The 24167-nt window shown below is 50.6% G+C and overlaps 10 protein-coding genes and 4 non-coding genes across 14 annotated transcripts; 7 read left to right on the forward strand and 7 right to left on the reverse strand.

Moving 5' to 3' along the window:
* The first annotated feature begins 157 nt into the window (after positions 1-157).
* Positions 158-906, forward strand: BO83DRAFT_339248 (PaaI family thioesterase). The gene is made up of 2 exons (XM_025528537.1): positions 158-264; positions 324-906. The coding sequence occupies exons 1-2, from the start codon at positions 163-165 to the stop codon at positions 729-731; spliced, it is 510 nt and encodes a 169-aa protein (XP_025387599.1). The 5' UTR covers positions 158-162; the 3' UTR covers positions 732-906.
* Positions 746-3020, reverse strand: BO83DRAFT_379000 (secretory pathway gdp dissociation inhibitor). Its single transcript, XM_025531396.1, has 8 exons — positions 2818-3020; positions 2738-2762; positions 2617-2676; positions 2527-2554; positions 2083-2428; positions 1476-2030; positions 1165-1422; positions 746-1112 (listed from the first exon to the last, which is right to left on the reverse strand). The coding sequence occupies exons 1-8, from the start codon at positions 2861-2863 to the stop codon at positions 1024-1026; spliced, it is 1407 nt and encodes a 468-aa protein (XP_025387600.1). The 5' UTR covers positions 2864-3020; the 3' UTR covers positions 746-1023.
* Positions 3021-3371: 351 nt separating this feature from the next.
* On the reverse strand, positions 3372-4793 carry mrpl4 (mitochondrial 54S ribosomal protein uL29m). The gene is made up of 3 exons (XM_025531397.1): positions 4177-4793; positions 3949-4115; positions 3372-3811 (listed from the first exon to the last, which is right to left on the reverse strand). The coding sequence occupies exons 1-3, from the start codon at positions 4541-4543 to the stop codon at positions 3695-3697; spliced, it is 651 nt and encodes a 216-aa protein (XP_025387601.1). The 5' UTR covers positions 4544-4793; the 3' UTR covers positions 3372-3694.
* A 204-nt stretch (positions 4794-4997) lies between these two features.
* BO83DRAFT_379002 (NOT2 family protein) lies at positions 4998-7730 on the forward strand. Its single transcript, XM_025531398.1, has 8 exons — positions 4998-5278; positions 5610-5717; positions 5786-5927; positions 6027-6553; positions 6609-6673; positions 6728-6990; positions 7045-7399; positions 7476-7730. Exons 1-8 carry the CDS (start codon positions 5266-5268, stop codon positions 7557-7559), a joined length of 1557 nt encoding a protein of 518 aa, XP_025387602.1. The 5' UTR covers positions 4998-5265; the 3' UTR covers positions 7560-7730.
* Positions 7731-7870: 140 nt separating this feature from the next.
* On the reverse strand, positions 7871-9083 carry gtmA (gliotoxin thiomethyltransferase; the record flags this gene model as incomplete). The annotated part of the gene is made up of 4 exons (XM_025534069.1): positions 8654-9083; positions 8512-8550; positions 8344-8400; positions 7871-8256 (listed from the first exon to the last, which is right to left on the reverse strand). The coding sequence occupies exons 1-4, from the start codon at positions 9042-9044 to the stop codon at positions 7871-7873; spliced, it is 873 nt and encodes a 290-aa protein (XP_025387603.1). The 5' UTR covers positions 9045-9083.
* Positions 9084-9625: 542 nt separating this feature from the next.
* Positions 9626-9699, reverse strand: BO83DRAFT_t163. The gene has a single exon. It is a non-coding gene; the product is annotated as a tRNA-Asn (tRNA).
* Positions 9700-10608: 909 nt separating this feature from the next.
* On the reverse strand, positions 10609-10739 carry BO83DRAFT_t162. Its single transcript has one exon. It is a non-coding gene; the product is annotated as a tRNA-Sec (tRNA).
* A 1412-nt stretch (positions 10740-12151) lies between these two features.
* BO83DRAFT_t159 lies at positions 12152-12225 on the forward strand. The gene has a single exon. It is a non-coding gene; the product is annotated as a tRNA-Asn (tRNA).
* Positions 12226-13132: 907 nt separating this feature from the next.
* BO83DRAFT_379003 (uncharacterized protein) lies at positions 13133-13447 on the forward strand. The gene has a single exon (XM_025531399.1). The coding sequence runs from the start codon at positions 13138-13140 to the stop codon at positions 13351-13353; it is 216 nt and encodes a 71-aa protein (XP_025387604.1). The 5' UTR covers positions 13133-13137; the 3' UTR covers positions 13354-13447.
* Positions 13448-14506: 1059 nt separating this feature from the next.
* Positions 14507-15762, forward strand: BO83DRAFT_437926 (uncharacterized protein; the record flags this gene model as incomplete). Its single annotated transcript, XM_025536049.1, has 2 exons — positions 14507-15184; positions 15241-15762. Exons 1-2 carry the CDS (start codon positions 14546-14548, stop codon positions 15760-15762), a joined length of 1161 nt encoding a protein of 386 aa, XP_025387605.1. The 5' UTR covers positions 14507-14545.
* Positions 15763-16661: 899 nt separating this feature from the next.
* On the reverse strand, positions 16662-16735 carry BO83DRAFT_t161. Its single transcript has one exon. It is a non-coding gene; the product is annotated as a tRNA-Asn (tRNA).
* Positions 16736-16950: 215 nt separating this feature from the next.
* BO83DRAFT_362206 (condensin subunit SMC2) lies at positions 16951-21032 on the forward strand. Its single transcript, XM_025529497.1, has 6 exons — positions 16951-17044; positions 17103-17143; positions 17216-19373; positions 19421-19795; positions 19845-20518; positions 20575-21032. Exons 1-6 carry the CDS (start codon positions 17018-17020, stop codon positions 20837-20839), a joined length of 3540 nt encoding a protein of 1179 aa, XP_025387606.1. The 5' UTR covers positions 16951-17017; the 3' UTR covers positions 20840-21032.
* A 141-nt stretch (positions 21033-21173) lies between these two features.
* Positions 21174-22798, forward strand: BO83DRAFT_339266 (CUE domain-containing protein). The gene is made up of 2 exons (XM_025528538.1): positions 21174-21876; positions 22022-22798. The coding sequence occupies exons 1-2, from the start codon at positions 21595-21597 to the stop codon at positions 22316-22318; spliced, it is 579 nt and encodes a 192-aa protein (XP_025387607.1). The 5' UTR covers positions 21174-21594; the 3' UTR covers positions 22319-22798.
* psf2 (DNA replication protein PSF2) lies at positions 22531-24025 on the reverse strand. Its single transcript, XM_025537373.1, has 3 exons — positions 23792-24025; positions 23145-23731; positions 22531-23066 (listed from the first exon to the last, which is right to left on the reverse strand). Exons 1-3 carry the CDS (start codon positions 23903-23905, stop codon positions 22958-22960), a joined length of 810 nt encoding a protein of 269 aa, XP_025387608.1. The 5' UTR covers positions 23906-24025; the 3' UTR covers positions 22531-22957.
* Between the last annotated feature and the right edge of the window lie 142 nt (positions 24026-24167).

A 24167-nucleotide genomic window follows, 5' to 3' on the forward strand; every position in this document is an offset into this window, starting at 1 on the left:
AATGAGCTATAAAAGTAGATTTCCCCTAGCCCCTTTACATAATTCTCATAATGGCAATCTCACTAAGAAAAACCACGTGCCGATAATATTAGTCACATACATTCAACCATCACCCAGACATCCGCGGCCCTGGCTCCGACAACTCCCCTCCGAACATCCAAGATGCCAGCACCGAGCGTTCGTCCGCTATCCCAACTGACCCCGTTTGAGCAGACCGTACACAGCTACTCTACGGGGCCTCCTACATTGGATAAGAACGACGAGGCACGTGCTATTTACATTTGTTGCCCCATCCGCAAACAGCATCCTAACGATCCGCGCAGGTCTGGGACATCTTCCCGCACGAATGCAACCTCCGGTTCGAGTCCGCCACGGAGGGGCCCCCGGCTCGCGTCTCGTATCTCCTTAAAGTTATCCCAAAGCAATGCAATTACCTCCAGAACCTGCATGGCGGGTGTGCGGCCACCATGATTGATATCCTTTCTTCGACGTTACTCATGGCCGTCTCCAAACCGGGCTTGTACTCTTATGGTGGTGTGAGTCGGAACTTGAAGACTACGTATATCCGGCCAGTGCCGGTGGGGATGGAGATCCGGCTGGTGTGTGAGCTGGTGCATATGGGGAAGCGCATGGCGCTGCTACGGGCCGAGATTCAGAAGTTGGATGGGAGTGTTTGTGTCGTGGCTGAACATGATAAGGCGAATACGGATCCTGCGGACACCAAGATCTGAATTGGCGTTGGCGCATATTGATAGAAAGCAAGTTCTACCCTGCAGATGTTTGTTAAGATAGAAATTATTCACACGTCAGGTGCACCAGACACCAACTTATCAGGTCAACTGATGTATATGCAGGCCCGACTACTACTTCAAGACGCGAAAACCCAAATGAGTGTGCGAGTCCAATAGTGATATGATTCATGAGCGTAGAGAAAGTCCAAAAGAAATTAGGATGACTCGATTCAAAAGCGCCCGTAGCGTCAAGATATTACCTTACCCCAATATGCATTCCACGGAGATTTCCTTACTCCTCCGCAAGCTTCTGGCCCTCCCGGAGACCCTCAACAACCAACTCCTCGCCCGTCGCGCGACGGTAGATGTCCCGCACGTCGTCTATAGAACGTCAGTCATCATCCTGCAGCAATTCTACGCGCTGGGGGCTTACCGGTTGTGGTCTCAAAGTGGGACGAAGGGTCGTAGCTCTTCGAGATGAAGATGTTGTCCTTCTCACCGCTCTCGATAGGCTCATACAGAGGAATAGGAGCACCCATGAACTTCTCCTCAATCTTACCCAGGCGCTCGAACCCAGGCTCCAGCTCCAGGTGGTGGTTGGCATCCGTCTCGGCAATGGTGGAGACGATGGCAATGTAGTAGCCCTTGGGGCAGACGTTGTGAGCCGACGACACCATGGCGATGTAGATATCTGGCGAGGGTCAGCGCAAATTCAGTTTCGAGGCACCTAATTCCAAAGCTTACCGTGCTTTCTGCCGACCTGCGACTGAGGAATGATCAGCTGCAGCGAGTCGCTGCTGTCGGTCTTGTCGATGGGGTGGTTCAGGATGCAAATGGCCTTCAGCAGGTAGCCGGTGACTCTGGCCTTTCCGGGGAAGTATGAGGGGTCTGCGAGAATTTTCTTGGTCTTGGTGGAGAAAGTCATGGACTCGGCCTCGTTGTCACGGTCCTTCATGGTGGCCTTGATGCCGGAAACCTTGCCGCTCTCGTCGTACAAAACGTCGTCAACAGAGGTGTTGAGCATGTAGGTACCTCCGTAGATAGCGGACAGACGAGCGAAACCCTGGGGAAGCTCGCCCAGACCGTAGAGAGGGTAGATGTAGGGGGACTTTCCGTAGCGTGCCATCGAGTTCACGTACAAACGGATGCGGTTGATGGTCTCGACAGCCATACCCGGCTTGTGGATGTACTCATCGGACGAGTACAGGGCCATGGAGTGACCAACAAAGTCACAGGTGTTGGGCTCCAGTCCGAACTTGTCGTACACTTCCTTCATTGTGCAGTTGTGGATGTTCAGGCCTATATTGCAATTAGCGCCGGCGCTACAACGATCAAGCGTTCTTGGACCAACCCTGGTGGGTGGAGGGGTCATCCTCCTTGAATTCACCAACCCATTCCAGGAACTTCTTAGCTCTCCGCTTCTCAAACATGCCCATGAGAGATGAGCGCAGAGCTTCACCAGCATCAGAGGGCACCTTGGCAACGGTGGCCTTGGGACCCTTGCCTTGCTGGACGTAGCTGCCAGCAATCTGCTTGAACTCGAGGTATCTCGTAACATCGGTGGAAACCAGAATGTTGGTCAACTCTCCGTTGGCCATGAGCAACTTGGGGACCAAGTCGATGTTCCAGTCGTTGACGCGACCATACTTCTTCCAGGGCTCGTCGCCGGGCTTGACGTTGCCGTACTTTTTGAACAGCTAAAGTATGGAGGATGTGTTAGCAAGAAAGAATTTCGGGGGAAAGGGCTATTTTAAAAGCTGAATCCAGCTTGTGGGGATTATTTATGAGCACTTACAGTCTCAATGTTCACCGAGGCAGCCTCACTGGAGTCACGGTTAGTGGCGGATGGGATGACGGATAGCTACCAAGAAGCTGCCCAACTCACCCTCCATAGTGATCATTGCGATCGATGTGAAGCACCTTGTTTCCCTTGACACTGAGAACACTGTAGAACAAACTGTCAGTAAACTGCCGCAGTGGGAATGCAAGCAGCAAGGAGTCCCTACCCCGAGAGGACACACTCGGTCAACCCTGTAGGAGGGGCGTCAGTACAGCTGTCGTCGAGCGGCGGCGGGGTAGCACATACCAGTGCCGAGCACCACAACATCATACTCGGGGGCAATCTCCTCCATGGTGTGTAAAGTTTCAGGTGGGAGGCTATGAAGAAAGAGTATACAGAAAAGAAATCTTAAAATGGGTCAGGAGGTACGCGGATGAGTAGTAGAGAAGATGTGCAGGAAAGAGGAAGAGAAGGGGAAGAGAGAAGATGCGGAGACGGCAGCGGTGAAGTTGAAGGGGAGGAGGGCGAAACTGAAAGGAGGTCGCCAGGGTAGATTTGGCACCCCCCGCGGATCATCGATCAGGAAATATTGATTCGTTATTTGTCTTAACGCCCGCCAGCCTGGCTCCACCAGTCCAAATAACGTTGTCATTTCAGGGTGATTTGCTCCTTATGACCAGGCAATTAATTTGATGGAGCATTCCCATCTTCAGTTTCGCCTCCTGAATGCTCCTCCTGCCCCTTTTTTCCCATCGGTCGTGCCGCAGTGGATCGATCATGTCTTCCGCTTTCGACGTAACGATTAGCTGTCAGCTCCCTGACTATTGGACACACTATCTGCTCTCATCTCCCTTATGGCTCTATAATGCACTAGTTATGAGAATTGACAGTCTAGATCTGGCATCCTTTCTGCCACAACCAGGTACAGTAGGTAGGGTTCTCAACGGAACTACAGAACACCGGTTCTCGATAATCAGGTCGCCAAAATCAAAACTAGCTGGGATCTCGACATGGAGAAACAAAGAAAATAATGGAAAAAAAGAAAACCAAAAAACGTTGCCAATAATAAGAGAACATATACTACATACTACTACATACAAAAGTACAGACCAATAGTTTCTATCGGAGCTCCCAGATTCAAACCCCGGTTCCTTTTGTGATATCTCTCGTGGAGCTGATGCCCTTACTCCTGGCTATCCTCCTGGGGCCGGTAGCCCTTTCTGTAGAGACGCTGGGCCTCCTCCCAGGCGTACCATCTTTCCCGAAGAACGTGCTTGATGCCGTTTTGCGTGACGCGGATCTAGTACAGCCATTCGTTAGCACATTGAGCATCAAAGTGAGCAGCAGCCAATTGCATATCATCGACTAATTGCGATGGTGAAAGATTGATAGCTTTCCCAATTCTGAAACAGGGAGCAGCAACAGAAGTGGACTTACCACACGATCCCGTTCAGCGGATTCCCACTCTCCATAACCAGCCTTCAGTCTCTTCCTCTCCATATCGCTCGTAGCTATGCGATTGCGCTCCTTGACGCAGACCCACCACAGGGAATGGAGATCGTCCCATGACTTCTCACGGAGTTCCTGAATTGACCACGAGCGGCCTAAACGATCGATAGTAAGCATCACAACGTCACCACAGCCTTGTAGGGTTCCAAAACTAACCGCATTCAATGTCGTATGTCGGCGTGCTCAAAGCGGTCCGGTCCGTGGGGAAGAAACCCCAGAGTCCATGGTCTGGTGTGGCATTGCGCTTCGGGAGAGCGTCTGGGGAAACTGGCTTGGGCAATGGGTATTTGGACACTCCCAATCGGTACTTGGGGCCAGTGCGGTGAATAGCGGACACGGCGCGGACTTTGTTGAGATCACCACGGCCAGCGGCGACTGCGGCGGTGGAAGAAAAGTTCGAGCACTGGACGGTCGAGCGGTTCATGGAGAAATGGAGAGACGGGGCGAGGTAGGGAGGGGGCAGTTCGGCCAGCGGGAAAGCCCCAGACTGGCGAGCCAGTCGTAAAACAGACTGACGATGCATTGTGACCGTAAAGCAGCCCTGTGACGGCGAAGGGACTCAGTGGAGGATGTCCTTGCGGCCTCCGGATCAAAAGCGAACGGAACGGACTTTTGGGCGCCTAGATCACGTGTGCGGCTGCGGGTGGTCACACAGTGCGACCAGCTGGGGAACAACTTACCTACTTGCACATCGTGGGGAGGAAACTCGGGGCCGGGAATGAGTATGAATGAGGTATTTTACTACCAATAGACCGGATTTATTTACCTTGGTCGGATCGAATAAGATTAATGTATGTTGACAAAGTAGAAGAGGATGCCGATAGTGATGCTATTGGATTACATAGATAGCTGGGAAGAAGGTGATGCACATGATCTGTCATGCCCCCGTCTTGAGCGCTATATATTCCCTAATATGTATAGTAATATCATCGTAAAGAAGAAGGAACCAGTAATCCATGACCAACTTCCCATTACCCTCCCGATCCAGTGCGTGGTCGTGTGCTCATGGTTACCACGAAGCGAGGATGAGGGTGAATGGGCGGCTAATGGAGGTCCGTGCAGGAACCAGAAGCGCGCGTCTGCAGCCACTCCACCTCCCAGAGCCGGCGCAACACTGTGTGGGCAGAGATCCTGGCTGCACATTGGTTTCTTATCGCTCACATGCTGTACCACTGTTTTTCTCTCTAAATCACACGGCAGAGTCTTATTCTTTCATCTGTACTGCTCAAACGACTATCCTGCATTATGAATAGGCCAGGTTTGTGATTTTCACGTTCTTCCCTTTGTCCTCCCGATCGGGCTTGCTACGGCAACCCCAGCAGTCTCCGATCAATGCTTTCTCTCATGCCCATTCATTCTCTTTGAGCTTCATCGTGCCGTGTGGAGGGTGGCTGGTGCTTGAATCCGCGGCTCCTCATCCATCGGGCTTCAATTGCAAGCTCTCTACCAGATGGATCTTCCTTTGCGACCGCAATAGCCTTCCTCGTCACCATGCCAAGCCCCTCCCCCGGCTTTGGTGAAGCAGTCCACCCCCCCGAATTTGGCACGTTCACCTGGGCTATGTCGCTGATCACTGTTATGGCTTCCAGGACCCGGCCCCCAGCCCTTGCGAGGCATGTCCGGCTTCCCCGCCCAACAACAAGCACAAGCTCGAAATGCGGCATTAGCATCGGCGCGCCTGCCAAACGGTAAACTTGGTGCGACTCATTGTCTGGTCTCGACCTGGTAGATCCGCCTTGAAAGCTAACGGTGTCGGACCCAACAGGTAGTGGAGCGAATTGGAACTTCAACCTACCCGTCAGCGGAACGCCGGGGATACAAGGCAATCAGCAGCGCAACATTGGGACGATGGGAACGTTTGCACAGAGCTTGAGCGGTTCTCAACCTGCTACTCCTCTTGACTTATCGTGAGTGTGGCTTGCTCTTCCTTTTTGATTGGGTCTATGGATAGGCCTCCTGAAGGACACGTCGAACTTATTGCTGAGAAACCTGGCTGGTCCTTCCAGAGACTTCCCTTCGTTATCTGGAGCGCCTCCGCAATCGCAAACCCAAAATCCGAGCCATCTAGTATGGGCGAACGCCAGCCAACGTGCGATGCAGCAGACCCCTGTGCAAAGGCCGCAGCATGCTACCTCCCAGGCACCCTCACGAGCTCCGCAGACACAGACCCACCACCCGCAACAGCAATCGCAACCCTCGCATGACGACGTATTTCCCTCGGGCGCTCAGTTCGCAAACCGTTTGGACGATTTCCGGAATGGTGGTCAGGGCATCAGTGGTCAGTTAGGTGCCGGGGGGCAACCTCAAACCGGCAACATTGAAGAGTTCCCCCCACTCGGACGTAATATCACCACGGACCTCGGTCAAGATCGGAGAGGATCATTGATACAAAGTACAGGGCTTGGCAACTACAACGGTGGCCTTCCGTTTACGGGCGTGAGTCAGGCTCAGTCTGCCCAAGCTCGCAACATGGTCGCCGCGTCGGTAAACGGACAAGAGCGGATAATGTCGCCTGCCACTGCAGGATCAGGGGGTAGGTGTCAGTGACTTGGTCGAAACCCGATCTCAAACTAATAGGTTCTATTCAGGTATCGAAACGTCCCGATCGCCGGTGAATCAGGGGTCAAGCAGGGTCCCGGGGCAAGAAAAGGAGGTAAGGGTCGCGACCAGACACGCTTATCACTTGGGGATGCTGACATGGATGTAGGAGTTGAACAACAGTGTAATATCGAACCAGAGTGCTTACACCGAGCAACACATTATGCGGCCGCCAGGGTTTCCCGCTACTGGGAAGGAAGCTTCAGGGGCTGGGCAAAGTTCTGATCAATTACCACTGGTCGAAATGAGCGAGCTCGACAAGTTTGGGCTGGCAGGCCTGCTGCGCATGATTCATAGCGATAACGCTGATGTCTCAAGTCTCGCGGTAGGACAGGATCTCATGACATTAGGCCTGGACTTGAATCAACCAGAGTATGTTCTGGCCACTCCTTGAACTTCGAAGAGGCTTTTCTCACATCGTCCTAGACCCTTACATACGTCCTTTGCGTCGCCGTTCGTTGCCTCCATGCCAGGAGTTCCTTTGGAGCAAGATTTCGCGCTCCCGGCGTGCTACAATGTCGCCAATGTCCAACCTCTCCAAACACGTATCCCGAGTTTCAGCGACGAGACCTTGTTCTACATATTCTACAGTCAGCCTAGAGATCTACTGCAGGAGGTCGTTGCGGAAGAGCTCATGGGTCGGAAGTGGAGGTACCACAAGATCGAACGGTGCTGGCTTACCCGTGACGAGACGTACCCCGGTCCTGTTGACGTTGATCGCGGCGTGAGTGAAAGGGGAGTCTACCTATTGTGGGATCCCGCCAGTTGGAAGAAGGTTCGGGTATGTCTACCGTCGTCTCTGCTTGATGTCGTCTCTCAATGACTCGCGTCACGCGCATACTGACCAAATGCTACAGCGCGAGTTTATTCTTCGCTACGAGGATTTGGATAACCGGATGGATCCGAACCGGGGTCTTGCACGAGTCGGATTTCCGCAATAGTTCATGAATGTCTGAGAGGAGCACAAGGGGGGAGGGGATAGGATCAAATGGCGTTAGGTTCACTACCAGTTTTCAGGTGACCGTTTCAGGTGTTGCAGTTTTGCCGAGCAACAGGTGTTTCTCTAAGCTTTAGTGGTCTATCCGGGACAAGGACATTCATGCGAATTCAATGACTTCTATGACCTTACTTTTTTGGTGCTTCCAACTAGCTGATAAACACGTAAACAGCATTTCCATTGGCACTAACACTGCAGATAAATCCATAGCATTCTCACAAGTACTCCCAACGACCCAATCCATCCCATTATCAACTATGGCTTCCTCCCCACCGCAAGAACCGCCACCGGATCCATCCTAACCACGCCCTCAGCTCCAAACCTCTCCTCCAAATACTCCCTAATCACCACCGGCGCCTTCGCCTCATACATCTCCCGCTGCTCGGGTGTCCAAAAGGCCCCAGTCACAATAGGGATCATCCCCTCACCGACCTCCATGAATTCGGATACAGTCAACGAGGTCTCCCTCTGCACAGCAGCTACTTCCACATCTTCGAACCCTTCCTCTTCGAATCGAGCTTTCACGAATGTCTCGTCGTCCCAGCCTTCGTTATGCAAGGCCAGAAACTCTTTCATGGTGGGGAACTTGACGTTCCAGGACGTGGCTTCGATGGCTTCTTTCATGATGACGAGCCAGGACGCTGATATACCTTTGGTTAGAGATTGATCAAGAGACAGATTCAACCAAACTAGAGAAAAGGGGAAGGGCAAGTAAGGAATGAACATACAAGGTCTCCACGTCGAAGTCGCAAGCACACCCCCGGACTGAAGGATACGGAAGCATTCTACCATTAACAAAAACACACACAAACACACATTGTCAGCTTCTTCACTTCGAACCAATCACCAATCCAAACAATATCAGCGAAACACCAGCATGAATACTCAGTACTCACCTCTCATCGCAGCCCTCGCATCAGGTATCATCATGAACGCTACCAACACACACATCACCAATCAGCCAATCATCCTTTGAATTATAAAACATCCCACCCACTACCTCCATAACTAATCAAATAGAATAGATATACCACTCACCAAAAGCCGACAACACATGCGTATACCTATCCCCGGGCAACCCCGTACACTGAGCATCCACGACCTTCGCCTCAGCATTCACCCACCCTTCCCTCTCGCTCCGCAACTTGGTGTACTCTACCATCAGCTCCGTCACATCTCCGCAGGTCAGCGTCCAGTTTCTCTTGACCTCTTCAGGCAATGTGCTGTTCAGGTAGCTGGATATGATTCCCAGTCCGCAGGCGTTGTCGAAGACGACCAGGGGCTGCTTGTTATTATCACGGGGGGTAGATAGGATGCCGGAGTGCTGGACGAGAGGGGCCACGAATACGCCGGTGAGTTTCTCGGCCAGGTGGTAGCGGGATACGAAGGCTGGGGTGAGGTATGAGGAGGGGGAGATTTTGGGGGGCATTTTGATAGACGGGTGTTGGGTGTTTTGGGTTATAAAAAGGGGCTTGAGTTGGTAGTGTTGAGAGAGATGAGTACTGGTTTGGGTGATGATGGGGATTGAGTGAGGGATGGCTTGAGAATAGGCACGCTTTTATACATCTCTTTTGGCTGCTTCATGTTGCTCGTTTTACTGCTTGGCTGTGTGCTGAGGCGCGAAGGATGGGAGTATGTCTCCGATATGTCTCCGCGAGCACCTTGGTGACTGATTCTCAGGGACTTGGATTGGATGGATGTATTATCAGCTGATATTCTATGTTCTAGACCAGAAGTAGGTATCATTGCTAAAGGCGAACGGATCCGATTGTATGGTTTACTTGATTAGTTGGTAGAGATGTCTCCGCAGGCTGTGCGTATACTTCCATCCCGGTATGCCATGATGGCACACCACGACTTTCAAAGACCCAGGGTTGGAATTATTTCCATAACGCATCAGAATAATATTAAAAAATATAAATTAGACAAATGGATCAAAAGAGAATGCCTTACCATCTTGTTTGACGATGAACAAAAAGAAAAAAAAAAAAAAAAAAAAAAAAAAAGAAACGTCCCGGGAGAGGATCGAACTCTCAACCTCACGATTAACAGTCGTACGCGCTAACCAATTGCGCCACCGAGACGATTTGTTGCACTACCAAAATTTCTTATGCTATATAAGCCATACCATTGGTCTTCGACTTTGTAACCTCAAGGTAACAGATATGGTTTGTGTGTTGAGACGTATGTAGTACATGCCGTGAAGCCATGACTGCTCGCGGTGATTGGGTAATATTATCGAGGCCAACGAAAGAATTTTATATGCAGTCTCTAGCATGCCTAGGTATACCCAGTCCCTCAAATCAACTACACTAAATAGAGAGAAATGAACAGGGTTGTACTATACTCTGAAATTGGCACTCCATCCTATGCGGCCAGCAGACTAACCTATAACGCGAGAGATGACACAAGTAGCCGTACGACTTCACTGTGTCATCGATTATTAGCTGTGTAATTGATATTGTCATTGGATCCTGCAAGCTGTCGTGGTGAGTGCCAGCAAGCGAAGTAACCATGCTGATTACATATTACTCTCAGCAACCCTTTCGGGTGTGAGCGATGGTAGGCTGCGTGGGGTACGAGAGCCGGATGATAGATTATTAGAGTCAACTACTGATAATAGCAGCATGGCAATCGCAGTGGGGATGGTGTTTATTGGGTCACCGTCTGCTGCATTTGCATCGTAGTGGGTACGACGATTTTTGTCGGCTTTTGTATACGATGGTCTGTTAATGGCCCGCTATCGTCACCGCATATGCCTTTTGCAGTCGCTATCCAACGCGACCCTGGCTTCTGCCGGTGTGGCACGATACCACCTTCCGATGGCCAAATTCCTCGGGGTATCGAACAGTACTTGGTGTCATGGTTATTGCCCCGGGCGTCTAGGGTTTTCGGGGCTTTCGATCGGCAATTAATGAGCAGACAATGCTATCTAAGAGAAGGGGGCAAAAATCGAGACCGACGACAACACCAAATAGTATACAAAAAGTGGACGTCCCGGGAGAGGATCGAACTCTCAACCTCACGATTAACAGTCGTACGCGCTAACCTTTATATTGAATTAGTAAATGATTGATCGGATAAATTTGATGAAGGACAAGCTTACCAATTGCGCCACCGAGACGACTTGTTGGTGCCGGCGATGAGATCGGGCATCGTCAATGCTCTATTCCAAAGGGCGATGAATATTGGACGACGCACACCCATTCCCTACATCCAACCCATGGTCTGAATACAATGCAAACTGCGTGTTAATTTGGTATATATATACTCGATTTTACACACAACAATTGATATGACACTATATTATTTCTGTAGCTATATGCTGTGGCCGACATTTCTTAGGATTATCAGAACTCATACATTGTGTTGATTCTATATATCCGTCGCTGCGGTGTGACAATATACTTCCCGGAAGTACGAACGCTACCTAAGCCAGTCATGTAAATGAGCCAAGAGACACAGACAACTGCAAACTGACACACACCCCGGCACTCAAGGGCCGTGACGTATACCAGTGATATTTCAATTACCGCCGCTAAGAAGTGAAGCGCATCCGACCAAAAGAATGCCATGTCGCGCTTATTAGCACCGCAGATGAGTAAGCTATATAGAAAAACACCGAGGCTGAGGGTATCTTTCTGGCAGGATCGGACACGAAGGGTGATAAGGTAAGTAATACTTAGACATATGGCACCAATATACCGTGGCTATTATGCCAATTAGCCCGTCAACACCGCCCAAAATGCAACAGACGAACTGCATACTGGCTACAGCCGAGGGACTACCAGCTCCAACAAAATTCGACGTGCACTCCTAGCTTCCAGGGATCGCCATGTTAAGCAGAGCACTGCCTCAGTCTTTGAGAGCCGCCCAGCCCGACACCAACTTGCTTCAGTAAGACATCGCGAGAAAGATGGCGGCTGTTGAGCCCGGTGCCGAGTTACGCATGGTATATATACTGATGCTTGGTGATTAAGAGAAACCCGCCGTCAGGATGATCCCGCCGCCTGGTGCGCTCTAGGTAGTGATTCCTCCAGATTTAAACCGCGCGCCAACCAGATGAACTATTAGTATTCCGAGGAAACGGACTCAGTTTGCACATCCCTTATAAGCTCAGTTGGATGCGGGATCAACGGGATCCTCACGCCCACGCCAGATAAATCGACAGAGAATTGTCACTGGATTTCACTAAATATTGACTGCACCGTAACCACATCCAAACAAACCATAAGGGGCGATGTTCCCATGACGCCAACTCTATTGCTCCAAAACTAGCCACTTTATTTTCTACGTGTTGTGCCTGCCAGAGCAAAACTTTCATTGGTAATGTAGTGTGAATGAACAAAAATTCAGGCATTACCTAGCCAAATATGTGTGAATGGCTGATGGATCTTAGACTCCACACCTAGCAAGCCTTACAATACACATTTCGATAGATGCCTGTGCGGTGTACTGTTCGGTAGGATGAGAGAAAGCTTGTCAAATTACACCTTCCTTCACATACGCAACAAAATTGCAAATAAACAACAAGTCGTCTCGGTGGCGCAATTGGTTAGCGCGTACGACTGTTAATCGTGAGGTTGAGAGTTCGATCCTCTCCCGGGACGCAACTTTTTTCTTTTTCTCTGTTTGCTTGGACCATGCCGCAAAGTCCAATGGAACTATGGCTTGTCCCGCTCTTTCTTTTCGTTCTACACGTCTGGACAAAGAGTCATTACCAATTTTATATCAAACATGTACATGGAACTCCTCAGTACTAGTTGGGCTTCTGTTTTTCTGGACGTGGGCTCATTGTATGGTATACATCGTGATTGTAAGGCCGTTCGCCATCCGTAGATGCGGCGGAGAAATTGTATACAGTGTTTACACTGAAAGTGCGTATTTGTATTAGATGGGTGTACACATACTGGGTATACTTGCACCAGTGGTTCTCATGGCAACACGTAACGTACAGGGCCTGTCAACATGGCGCCCATGACAGGCTTAGTATCATGGATCTGCCTTGCACAAATTACAATCGACTATAGGGCTCATGGTTGAACTGCAGGGCATCCTCTAACACTTGATGGAATTTAACGGTGCGCTGCGACAACAGGTTCTATGATTGTCCCAAGAAGTAGTGAAGCGAGATCAAGATGTTAAAAAACGCGAGATTGAACATCAAGAAGCGATCATCACCCTCTAGGCGGATATGAGAGCGATCAAGAGCCAATTAAACATTACTCAGAAAGTTACAGGAATTATGTCGGAGAATCACCAACCAAGCCAGCAACAAAACCGACAGAATCCCTCAATCCTTGGAAATCCAGGAACTGCGAAAGGAAGTATCAGAATCACCGCGATAGGTCGCGATCTCCGCCACGACATGTCTACAACCCAGACGTCACAAGTCAACGCCTGCGCGGGAAGAAGTTAGGCAACACTTGCAACATCATCGATGGTAACTTCTTCAACGAGGGCAACCCGGGCGGATCTGGGTCTATCAGTGATAAGACTAGACACCAACCTAGCGTCCCCAAATGCTATTAAACTTCTACAACATCAAATGCAGCCCCAGCAAATCGTCGACAACTGCCTTGGGACTCCAGGGCGAGACGGAGAACATCCGAGTTGAAGTAGATAAAATAGCACCGCACAACATTGTCAAAGCTATTGTGGAACGAGACCAAAATGTGAAGCTACTCCGGGACCCATCAGAATCGCTGCAGGCTCTCCCGGGAGTGAAGCTTGAGTGAGAACATCGGTATCCAATCAGATTAGATGCAGTCCGGAGAATCGACGCCTTTGATGGTCTGGGAAAGGAGAAGAACGACTCCTAGGAAAATATAGCTGCAAAGAGCAGAGGTTTTCAGATTATATCCAGGAGTAGTCCAGTGGCTGAGAGGTCGGAGGTCTTAAGACCAGCTCTGACCAGTCCGCCGCCACAACTGCCAACAGTATGGACATCAAGCAGCTAGCATACTGCATACAGTTCCGCTTCTCCGTACACTCCGGACCCCTCCGGATATTGCCAACAAAGCAGCCTTTTCCTTCCTCGTAACCATGATTTGTCATTTCGCGCATACCCCAGCGCTGATAATACGGATACGCGAGCAATTGGTATTATGGAGCTTCTGGAACGGTTCCAACTTACAACCTACAGTCAAACCACATACATAATCGAGTTAGATTAGCCCTATACAGGAATAGCGCATAAGAAGGGGTCCAATGTCTCGCTATACCTAATGCGTGCTTCCAAACCTTTGTCGATTTGGCCTCGTCAAGAGCGTCAAATTTTGTTGGTTTTATTGTGCAATAACCCTGTCAAATCTGTGATAGATTTCTTCAATCGTGGAGTGTTCAAAGCGCAATCAAATGCTGGTTTCTATAGTGCCATCTTTCATGATTTGTCTGAGGATCCGCTAATGAATTTGCCATAGAGAGTAATCGATTTTGATAATCAATTCAAACAGGTGTTCTAGGCTCATGACAAATATACGATCGATGTTCTACGGCATCGCTATCTTTTCTACTCTTGGGTTGATTATATGGGGAACATGCTTTAGAGCAGTTGAAAGTTGAAGGCTGCTGAAACTCCCTTATGACAAAGCATCATTACACTCGTCCCAGTGGCCTGTTAGATCAATGTTAGCATGTAGCTCCTGTCAGGCCGGCAAATACCCGGACATGCGGCCCTCGGCTGCCCATGTGTTTGCTATTTGGAATTATTCCGACACTGTCCGACTCATAGGAATCGGCCTCCCTCCAGAGATAACCGAATTGGGAAGTTCTCGTGATATTCGATGCCATAGTTATTCGCTCAGAGTGATGTGGGTCGGGTAGTATATAAAAGTTTGAAAGGCGCATTCATTAAAAGATAATTCCGAAGGAATCCAAAACAGCTCATATCCTCGCTCCTCGCCTTTTTCGATTAGCCCAACAACAACCATGAAGACCTTCACTTCTGCCTTGATCGGTGCTGCTGCATTGGCACAGTACGTCAATTCCTCTCCTCTTTCTGGTGCTGCTGGACTAGGATTTCCCAATGTGACCGGGTTGGCGAATCCTACCGTTCACGTTTCCAACGGCGGATCAGCCCATTGCGTCTCCGGCACCGTTAAGGTCAACGCAACAACTGACAAAAACCTCAAGTTCGCGTACAACTTGCCCTCTAATCAGTCGCAAGTAACCCAGACACTCGTCACATTGTGGTCGTCAGGCGGGGATGGCTACCTGAAATCCCTCACGAGCAGTACTCAGCGGGTCAGCGGCAGCTACGATATCGAGGCGACATATTGTCTGCCTGCAGACGAAACCTCAAAGACTACCAAGGTTCAACTCCTCACTCACGGCATTGGCGGGGACCGCCACTACTGGGACTTTGCGTCGGGATACAGCTACATCGACACCGCCGCGGCCGCAGGGTATGCCACATTCCTGTACAACCGTCTCGGCGTTGGCGCATCATCAAAGGAAGACCCATTGAATGTCGTGCAATCGCCACTTGAGATGGAAATTCTTAAGACACTGGCAAGCAAACTTCGCCAAGGTACCCTTGGAGACCGTGCCTTTTCGACTGTGGTGGGCGTAGGCCACTCGTTTGGGAGCATCCTGACCCAGAGTGTCACCGCGGCTTACCCCAGACCCTCGACGCCGCAGTGCTGACGGGATTTGCACTCGATTCGAACGGACTGCCTGGTTTTGGCCTAGGCCTTAATGCAGCAATTGCGTCGGAAACCCAGCCGTACCGCTTCAGTGGACTCTCTGCTGGATATTTTGTCGCTGGGACGGCCGTATCGAATCAAATTGCATTTTCCTACGACCCGGGTTTTGACCCCGAAATCTTATCGCTGGCAGATGCCACCAAGGGAAGCTTCACGCTGGATGAACTTTTCACGTTAACCTACGTTGTCAATGCAACAAGCGAATTCCAAGGTCCCGTTGCGGTCGTTGCTGGAAATGAAGATCTGCCTTTTTGTAACGGAAACTGCAGTTCTCCGACCAATATCTTGGCTGGTCTTGTGCCTGCGCTGTATCCGGAAGTATCAGAGGCAAAGACTGCTACCTATGTGGCTCCTGCTGTAGGCCACAACTTGAACTTGCATTATGCGGCACTGGGTGCTTTTGATTTCATTCAGGACTTTCTCGAAAAGCACAATGTGTAAGGGTCGAAAATCGAGGTTTCATACAAATATATAGATTTTCAGGTTGCGACTTTATTTACTCATTGACCTCCTTGTCAAACTTGATGTACATTATCGCAATGCGGCCAACATCACACCTGCATTGCACATCAAGTCACATGTACCAGACAATGCCATTCAATCCATTTATGACCAAACTTACTTCATACTCTATGTCCTAAAAAAGAATCATTTAGTAAACCACGATGAATTATATTTGTATGGAAGAGATGTTTGAACTAACCAATTGATCGAAGGACTTGACACGTACATACATAGCAACTCCACTTTTTGTGAACATCTGGAACGTTGAAGCTACGCAGCACCCACTACATGCCTTAAGCAATTGAGATATCTGGAATCACGAGCGAATGCCACGGCATAAAAACGAGAAATAAGATAAATCAAAAAACTAAAAATGAATATCGGTACACAAAAGATATATTTATTGTGAGGTGCTTATCAAAAAGTCTTGCATGTATCAAGCGAAAGAACTCGGGGTGTTGTTTTAGGGTACTCAAGTTAGTTGTCTGAAGAATCAATAACACACAGCCGATCGTTAAGTAGCGTCCGCTATTTATGCAACTAGTATCATGTCAACCTTCGGTCTGTGGGGAATTGTTACGCACACCACCAAGATATACTGATGCAAGCCTACCAAATCCACTTATTGGGTACAAATAGTGTCCTATCCAGGTCCACAGTTTGTGTTGGATATCGCAACAGCATATAAATGAAACGACATGGGTAAATGTTTTCTCGATGCAAGACTTGTGTACTTGGTGCTGTGGGTTCTGGAAACCATTCCCTGGATTTTTTCTTAAAAATGAGAAACAAATTGTGTGTGTGCTGGGTAGTAACGGTTACGAGCAAAAAAGTGGCGTCCCGGGAGAGGATCGAACTCTCAACCTCACGATTAACAGTCGTACGCGCTAACCAATTGCGCCACCGAGACGACTTGTTAGGGAAAAAACCACTATTAGAGTTACATAACCTAAATATGTTTTTTGACTGATAACCATCCCTCTTATCACGTGTAACCCCTCCATGATTACATTATCACGATCGCGCGCACCAACCCCGAAAGAGCAAACCGTAAACAGCGCTGGGCCCCGACGGCAAAACACCGCCCGCAAAATCGCTCCCCAGACGTCAATCAATCCCGCAACTGTTCTCTCGGTCCCCCCTCCCATGCACCTGATCATCTAGTTCATGGGGCTGGATCAGAGTCGCAACAATGAGGATTACGGAGATTATTATTGACGTAAGTTCATATTCTCCGCTGCCCGGAGAATGTCCGATCGCTGACTGTCAACACACAGGGCTTCAAATCGTACGCCGTGCGTACGGTGATCTCAGGATGGTATGCGCAGATTGAGATGCTTCCCGTTGTGCAAATTGCCTACCGATGACATACCTAACACATATTACGCAGGGACGAATCCTTCAACTCCATCACCGGTCTCAACGGTAGTGGTAAATCGAACATCCTCGATGCCATCTGTTTCGTCCTCGGTATCACGAACATGTCCACTGTTCGCGCGCAGAACCTGCAGGATCTCATCTACAAACGTGGCCAAGCCGGTGTGACCAAGGCCAGTGTGACGATTGTCTTCGATAACCGCGACACCGCGAAATCGCCGATCGGATTCGAGGAATATGCGACCATCTCGGTGACTCGGCAGATTGTTCTTGGAGGCACGAGCAAGTACCTCATCAACGGACACCGCGCGCAGCAGCAGACTGTGCAAAACCTCTTCCAGAGTGTGCAGCTGAACATCAACAATCCCAATTTCTTGATTATGCAAGGTCGTATCACGAAAGTCCTGAATATGAAACCCGTTGAAATTCTGTCCATGATCGAGGAAGCGGCCGGTACACGGATGTTTGAGGATAGGAGGGAAAAGGCTGTGAAGACAATGGGCAAGAAAGAGCTCAAGTTGCGCGAAATCGAAGAGCTTCTTAAGGAAGAAATTGAGCCCAAGCTCGAGAAGCTGCGATCCGAAAAGCGTGCTTTCCTCGACTTCCAGCAGACCCAGAATGACTTGGAGCGCTTGACTCGCTTGGTGGTTGCCCACGACTACCTCAGGGGCAACGAGAGGTTACGGGTTTCCGGAGAAGAATGCGAGCAAAAAAGGAACAAGGTGCAGGCGCTGGAAGACAATGCGGCCAAGCTGAAGAGCGAAATTGCTCACCTTGAGGAAGATATGAAGCGGGTCAGAGCAGCCCGTGATAAGGAACTACGGAAGGGTGGTAAATTTCAGGCTCTGGAGGATGAGGTCAAGTCCCACTCGCATGAACTTGTTCGTTTGACCACCGTTTTCGATCTCAAGAATGCCAGCATTGCTGAAGAGAAAGAAAAGAGGAAGGAAGTCCAGAAAACCGTGACGGACCTGGAGAAGGTCCTCAAGGAGAAGCAGAAGGTCTACGATAAGCTTCAGGCGCAGTATGATGCCGCTAAAGCAGAGCTTGACGCCCAGACAGCTGAAGTGGAGCAAAAGGAAGAATTGCTCCAGACCCTGCAGACTGGTGTCGCTTCCAAGGAAGGCCAGGAAAGTGGTTACCAGGGCCAGCTCCAGGACGCTCGTAACCGTGCCAACACGGCCGCCACTGAACAAGAGCAGGCCAAGCTCAAGATTGCGAACTTGGAGAAGAGGATCAAGGAAGAGGAGCCGCGCGCGAAGAAGGCCAAGGAACAGAACTCCGGTCTCCTGAAAGAATTGGAGGGACTGAAGTCGCAAGCTAAGAAGCTTGACTCAGAACTTTCTAGGCTAGGATTTGAGCCGGGTCGCGAGGAGGAGCTTTACCAGCAGCAGACTGAACTTCAGAAAGAGATCCGTGAGCTGCGTCAGAGAGCAGACGGCCTCCAGAGGAAGGTTGCAAATGTCGATTTCAACTACAGTGACCCCCATCCTCACTTCGATCGTTCTAAAGTCAAGGGTCTGGTTGCGCAGCTCTTTAGTCTTGACAAAGAGAAGCTTCAAGCCGCTACAGCACTGGAGATCTGCGCGGGTGGCCGTCTGTACAACGTTGTTGTCGACACCGCCGAAACTGGTACCCAGCTGCTTCAGAACGGAAGACTGAAGAAGCGTGTGACCATCATCCCCCTGAATAAGATATCCTCATTTGTTGCCTCGGCAGAGAAGATTGGGGCGGCGCAGAGGATTGCTCCCGGAAAGGTTGATCTTGCCTTGTCGCTCATCGGCTACGACGAGGAAGTCACTTCGGCGATGAACTACGTCTTCGGTAACACCCTGATTTGCAATGATGCCGATACAGCTAAGCGGGTCACGTTTGACCCTTCCGTTCGGATTAAGAGTGTAACGCTCGAGGGTGATGTCTACGACCCATCCGGTACTCTGTCCGGAGGTAGCGCTCCTAACACGAGCGGTGTGCTTGTCACCCTGCAGAAGTTCAATGAGATTACTCGGGAGATCCGGAGCAAGGAGCGACAGCTGGCTACTGTGGAGGAAACAATGAGGAAGGAGAAGAAGAAGCTGGATGCTGCTCGTACAATCAAGCAAGAGCTGGACCTTAAGACCCACGAGATAAAGCTTACGGAGGAGCAGATCAGCAGCAACTCGTCTTCTTCGGTAAGCCCCACTTCCATGTTTCCTAGACGTATAACTGACAGAAACAGATCATTCACGCCGTAGAAGAGATGAAAGCGAACATCGAGCAGCTGAAGAAGGACATCTCTGACGCGAAAACTCGCCAGAGCGAAGCATCCAAGGATATCAAGCGCATCGAGAAGGATATGAGTGAGTTCAACGACAACAAGGACAGCAAACTTGCGGAACTGCAGTCTTCCCTGGATTCCCTGAAGAAGAGTCTGGCCAAGAACTCCAACTCGGTCAAGACCCTGCAGAAGGAGCTTCAGAACTCCCGGTTAGAGCTGGAGCAAGTTGGCGGTGATCTGTCGGCGGCCGAGGAACAAAACGCCGAGGCCGAAAACACCCTCAAGGCTCAGATGGAAGAAATCCAGTCGCTGAAGAGAGAACAGGCTCGGATCAAGGTAGGAATATCAAGTCACGGCTTTAAGACCATCTGCTAATGATCTATAGGACGCCCATGATATTGCCCAGGCTCACCTGGAGGACGAAAGAGCTAAGCTGACCGGTTTTGATGATGAGCTGCGTGAACTCGAGCGGACGAAGCAGTCGAAGAACTCCCAACTTACGGAAGAGGGCCTGGAAGTCCAGAAGCTGGGACATCAGCTCGAGAAACTGCAGAAGGAGCAACAAGCCGCGGCGCAGACGGTGGCTCATATGGAGGAGGAGCATGAATGGATCGCTGATGAGAAGGATAACTTCGGACGGTCCAACACGGCATACGATTTCAAGAACCAGAATATCGCCGAGTGCAAGTCGACGCTGCGCAACCTGACGGAGAGATTCCAGGGCATGAAGAAGAAGATCAACCCCAAGGTGATGAACATGATCGACAGCGTCGAGAAGAAGGAGGCTGCCCTGAAGAACATGATGAAGACCGTCATTCGTGACAAGAGCAAGATCGAGGAGACCATCATCAACTTGAACGAATACAAGAAGGAGGCCCTCCACAAAACATGGACTAAGGTCACAGCCGACTTTGGACAGATTTTCAACGACCTGCTACCCGGCAGTTTTGCCAAGCTGGAGCCCCCTGAGGGCAAGGATATCACTGAAGGTCTGGAAGTTAAGGTGTCTCTGGGCAAGGTCTGGAAGCAGAGTTTAACCGAGTTGAGTGGTGGACAACGGTACGTGGATTTCCGATGGGTTACTCTTTCCTGGCTACGAGCTAACATTTGTCTAGGTCTCTCATTGCGCTTTCGCTAATTATGGCGCTACTACAATTCAAGCCGGCGCCAATGTACATTCTGGACGAGGTTGATGCCGCTCTGGATCTGTCGCATACCCAGAACATTGGTCGGTTGATCAAGACGCGATTCAAGGGATCGCAGTTCATCGTTGTGTCGCTGAAGGACGGCATGTTCCAGAATGCCAACCGGATTTTCCGCACAAGGTTCAGCGAGGGAACCAGTGTGGTCCAGGCCTTGACTCCTGCCGACATGAAGTAGACCTCAAGCTGGGATTGTTATTCTTCATTTGTCGATATTGCGTTGGTGCATATGGGTCTTTTGGTTTGAACATTGGACATGGCGCGTTACGTGACAGGCCCGGAGGTTGGGACGGGGTGTTTTCGGATGATGTATATGATTCTGGATGATTCTGCAGTTCTACACCGTACTCTTATGAAATATGTTAATGACGGACGCAAGGAGATCTCCGTAGAGACAGCGGTAGGATGCAATAAGTTGTTGGGGGCTGGAGTGTTGGTAACTTACTATAAGAGGCGACCGACTGCTCGCATCATCTGCCACAACATTAGTTGATTGCCAGCAAGACACGGCCTTACTCGGTTCTCTGCCACCCTGTCCAGTTGATTCAATCACCGTTCTTCTTCCCCTTTTCTTGGTGGGGGGAGTTTATTTGCTTTTTCCTCACCTTTTTCCCCTGGCCAAATCGCCCCGAAACCCAAGCACCGCCGCAGTCGGTCAACGTGCCCGCCCCGATCCGGCCGGGATCCGATTGTCCCACCGCCACCTCGCCGCTTTCCCCCCCAAACGAACTGCCGCGGCATCACTCCTCCTCCATCCCCAGCATTCTATTCAACGCCGCCTTGTTTTGGGCTTCGAGCTAAAACTCTCCTACTCCGTTGATTCCAAGGCGGTCGCATACGCCAGATTCGAGTCGCGACTCCTCATCTGACCCAACTAAACAGTCCACGTTTAGTCCTATACCCGCTACCTCGTCCAGAGAGATCCTCACAACAATGCCAGAAGAAGAGCCGTCCCTGAATATCCCCTCTCTTCTCACCCTCGCCGTGGTGTCATTCTTCGTGCTTCGATGGTTCCTTAATCGTGATGGGGGAGAGGCCGGGCCGGGCAGCAGTCGCAGTCGGCCGCGAGGCACCGTCGACCCAGCCCAAGTCGAGCAAATATCCCAGATGTTTCCTCAGCTCAGCGCCCGTGAGATCATGTGGGATTTGCAGCGCAACGGGGGTAGTGTTGCGGCGACGACGGAGAGAATCCTGACCGGTCGGGGGCTGGAAGTGGTGAGTCTTTCCCCTCATTCCTATCTCACTTTGATGCATGTAGACCCGCGCCGCTGGTCGTTCATCATCTTCTCTTCTCTCTTCCCCTTTCTCGTTCCCCGCATTGAGTCAGATGCATGGCCAGCTAACCGAACCTACCGTGTAGCCGCCCCCATCCTTCCAACCTCAGATTGCGATCCCCAATACAGCACCCGTGCAGTCACAACCTACCCAAACGGCAACCTCTAAGGCCGATGCCCAGGACCTGATCTCCCGATACAACCTCCGCGCGAAACTCGAGGCCGAGAACAGCGCCGCTGAGTCCGCACCGTCGCCGGCTTCTTCCACGACGGGCTGGTCGCAGAGCAAGGAGGAGCGCCAGCGCTTGCTGCAGAAGCGCAGGGACGAGATGATTCTGGCGGCGCGGAGGAAGATGATGCAGAAGGATCAGGCTGCTCAATGAACTTAGCCATGCTGTATCGTTCGTGGGCGCTGAAATCTTGGAAGTATTCTCGGGGCCCCGGTATTGCGCGTCACAGGGGCAGGTAGATTGACGGCTTACTCGAAGGGGGTTTTTTCTTTATGCCTTTCATTCTGTATTCAGTCTTGGATCACTTTTGTGTGCTTCTTCGATCTCCTTCGGGTTGTTATATACCTCTTGTTGCCGGCGTTGGGGATGTGTAAGATTCAATCCATTGTTATTGGCATATCTGTTGTTGTTTTCATTTGTCTTTCGGAGATTGACTTGTCATGTCTTTTACTACTTTCTTCCCTCTCTCCTCTCTCATCTCAAGCTGAGAGTCGCATGCATCTGGTGTTTTTGATAGGGGGATATGATCAGGACTACCTACTACCTATCTACTACCTGCTTACTAGCATGGCACCCGGCCCATCAACCAAGTAACTTCCAATCAATGATTTAGGGTATATATACATACATGCGTCTGATGTATGTGCGATGCCAATATGATCATGTCCTGCCATGTCCCATACATATATAGACTTGACCCCGATAACTCCCGTCACGAAATAAATACTGAACAATGAACCAACCCACGCACTGCAAAAATAAAAACGAAGAGAAAAGAAGGAGAAGAAACATCTAAAACTCCATTTCATCATCATCGTCCTGCGTCCCATCATACCCTCCATTCGCCATTTCCTCCGCCATCTCTTCTCTCCTCGCCTGTTCCTTCGATGCCCCGATGCGCCTATCAACATGACTCGTTAGCAATCCACGCACGACTCAACAACACAAGAAAAGAATGGACGAAGCACTAGTAACGTACCTCAGTTCATCCACCACCCCCGCGATGAATCTCCTCCCCTCTCCCAACTCCATAGCTCCCACACCCGTCAACGCAACACCCCCACCACCCATAGCCGCCGCATCCAGAACATCCACACCAGCCCTAACCTTCGCCATCCGCACCTCCCTCAGCTCCTTCAACAGTCGTCTCGTCTGATCCGGATCCACTAGATCATCGCTCGCCGCTTCCAGCAACATCGTCCCTACCTCCAACCAATGGAACGGTAGTGCCGGCGGCTCCCCCGGCGGAATGTGATCGCGTGCTGTGTTCTGAGGCAAAAACGGTGGTGCAGGGTAGTATTTCTCGCCGGAGGGGGTGTAGCGCGGTGTCGCGAGCGGAGCGCGACGGTGATCGCCTGGTGCGGGCTGGCCGGGCAGTGGAGGCGGCGGGGAGAAGGCGTGCTGGTATTCGTCGTTTTGCGTCTCGATTTCGAGGATGAGTTCGAGGGATTCGGGGTGGAGCCAGGGCGGGGGGAGGATGTTGGCGCGGCGTTGGCGTTTGAGGAGGAGGGCGAGCCAGAGGGGGAGGGAGGTGCGTCGGGGTGGGAGAAGGGGGGAGACGGGGCCCTATTTGAGGAGGATTTATAAGTTGTGATTAGTAGGGTAGGATAATTGTATAAGACGTACTCCTAGTAATTCAAGCCCCTCGAGTCGCTGACGAGGCAAGATGGTGACCATCTCCATCTCCGCTAAGAAGGAGATCTCCGGGGGCGTGATGCCCCGCGGGAGGGGAAAGGCCATTGACCCTCACGTTTGCGCGTGGATTGGCCGGGGAAAAGGACTTAGGGACGTGTCGGGGCAGTCGAAGAAGAGTAATCCATGCCCCGGAGTTACTTTGCGGACCGAATGAAAGAAGGGGAGCTTGAAGTTGTTCATTCAAATTCAATCGCGATGGGCGTCGATTGCCCGATGCGGTGTGTTTGTTCGGTTTGCATTGCAAGCTTGCATTTCCGTTTGTGTCTTTTATATTATTTGATCTATTCTTCTTCTCCTGTTTCACACT

The sequence above is a fragment of the Aspergillus eucalypticola genome (genome assembly GCF_003184535.1).
Source record: "Aspergillus eucalypticola CBS 122712 chromosome Unknown BO83scaffold_14, whole genome shotgun sequence".
In the NCBI taxonomy this organism is placed as follows: Eukaryota; Fungi; Ascomycota; class Eurotiomycetes; order Eurotiales; family Aspergillaceae; genus Aspergillus; species Aspergillus eucalypticola.

Bases quoted from the DNA above. Each gene is read 5' to 3' on its own strand.
- psf2 (XM_025537373.1), bottom strand. From the start codon at position 23,905: ATGGCCTTTCCCCTCCCGCGGGGCATCACGCCCCCGGAGATCTCCTTC. The intron at 23,732-23,791 runs GTACGTCTTATA...CTCCTCAAATAG, and splicing joins AGGGGCTTGAATTACTAGGA to GGCCCCGTCTCCCCCCTTCT. The intron at 23,067-23,144 runs GTACGTTACTAG...TCATGTTGATAG, and splicing joins GGGGTGGTGGATGAACTGAG to GCGCATCGGGGCATCGAAGG.
- BO83DRAFT_379002 (XM_025531398.1), top strand. The intron at 5,928-6,026 runs GTGAGTGTGGCT...TGGTCCTTCCAG, and splicing joins GCTACTCCTCTTGACTTATC to AGACTTCCCTTCGTTATCTG. The intron at 6,554-6,608 runs GTAGGTGTCAGT...GGTTCTATTCAG, and splicing joins TGCCACTGCAGGATCAGGGG to GTATCGAAACGTCCCGATCG.
- BO83DRAFT_339266 (XM_025528538.1), top strand. From the start codon at position 21,595: ATGCCAGAAGAAGAGCCGTCCCTGAATATCCCCTCTCTTCTCACCCTC. The intron at 21,877-22,021 runs GTGAGTCTTTCC...CCTACCGTGTAG, and splicing joins CCGGTCGGGGGCTGGAAGTG to CCGCCCCCATCCTTCCAACC.
- BO83DRAFT_339248 (XM_025528537.1), top strand. From the start codon at position 163: ATGCCAGCACCGAGCGTTCGTCCGCTATCCCAACTGACCCCGTTTGAG. The intron at 265-323 runs GCACGTGCTATT...CGATCCGCGCAG, and splicing joins CATTGGATAAGAACGACGAG to GTCTGGGACATCTTCCCGCA.
- BO83DRAFT_379003 (XM_025531399.1), top strand. From the start codon at position 13,138: ATGCTATTAAACTTCTACAACATCAAATGCAGCCCCAGCAAATCGTCG.
- BO83DRAFT_379000 (XM_025531396.1), bottom strand. From the start codon at position 2,863: ATGGAGGAGATTGCCCCCGAGTATGATGTTGTGGTGCTCGGCACTG. The intron at 2,677-2,737 runs GTAGGGACTCCT...TTTGTTCTACAG, and splicing joins ACCGAGTGTGTCCTCTCGGG to TGTTCTCAGTGTCAAGGGAA. The intron at 2,555-2,616 runs GTGAGTTGGGCA...CCGTGACTCCAG, and splicing joins CGCAATGATCACTATGGAGG to TGAGGCTGCCTCGGTGAACA.
- mrpl4 (XM_025531397.1), bottom strand. From the start codon at position 4,543: ATGCATCGTCAGTCTGTTTTACGACTGGCTCGCCAGTCTGGGGCTTTC. The intron at 4,116-4,176 runs GTTAGTTTTGGA...TCGATCGTTTAG, and splicing joins GACATACGACATTGAATGCG to GCCGCTCGTGGTCAATTCAG. The intron at 3,812-3,948 runs GTAAGTCCACTT...TGGCTGTACTAG, and splicing joins CCGCTGAACGGGATCGTGTG to ATCCGCGTCACGCAAAACGG.
- BO83DRAFT_362206 (XM_025529497.1), top strand. From the start codon at position 17,018: ATGAGGATTACGGAGATTATTATTGAC. The intron at 17,045-17,102 runs GTAAGTTCATAT...GTCAACACACAG, and splicing joins TTACGGAGATTATTATTGAC to GGCTTCAAATCGTACGCCGT. The intron at 17,144-17,215 runs GTATGCGCAGAT...CATATTACGCAG, and splicing joins CGTACGGTGATCTCAGGATG to GGACGAATCCTTCAACTCCA.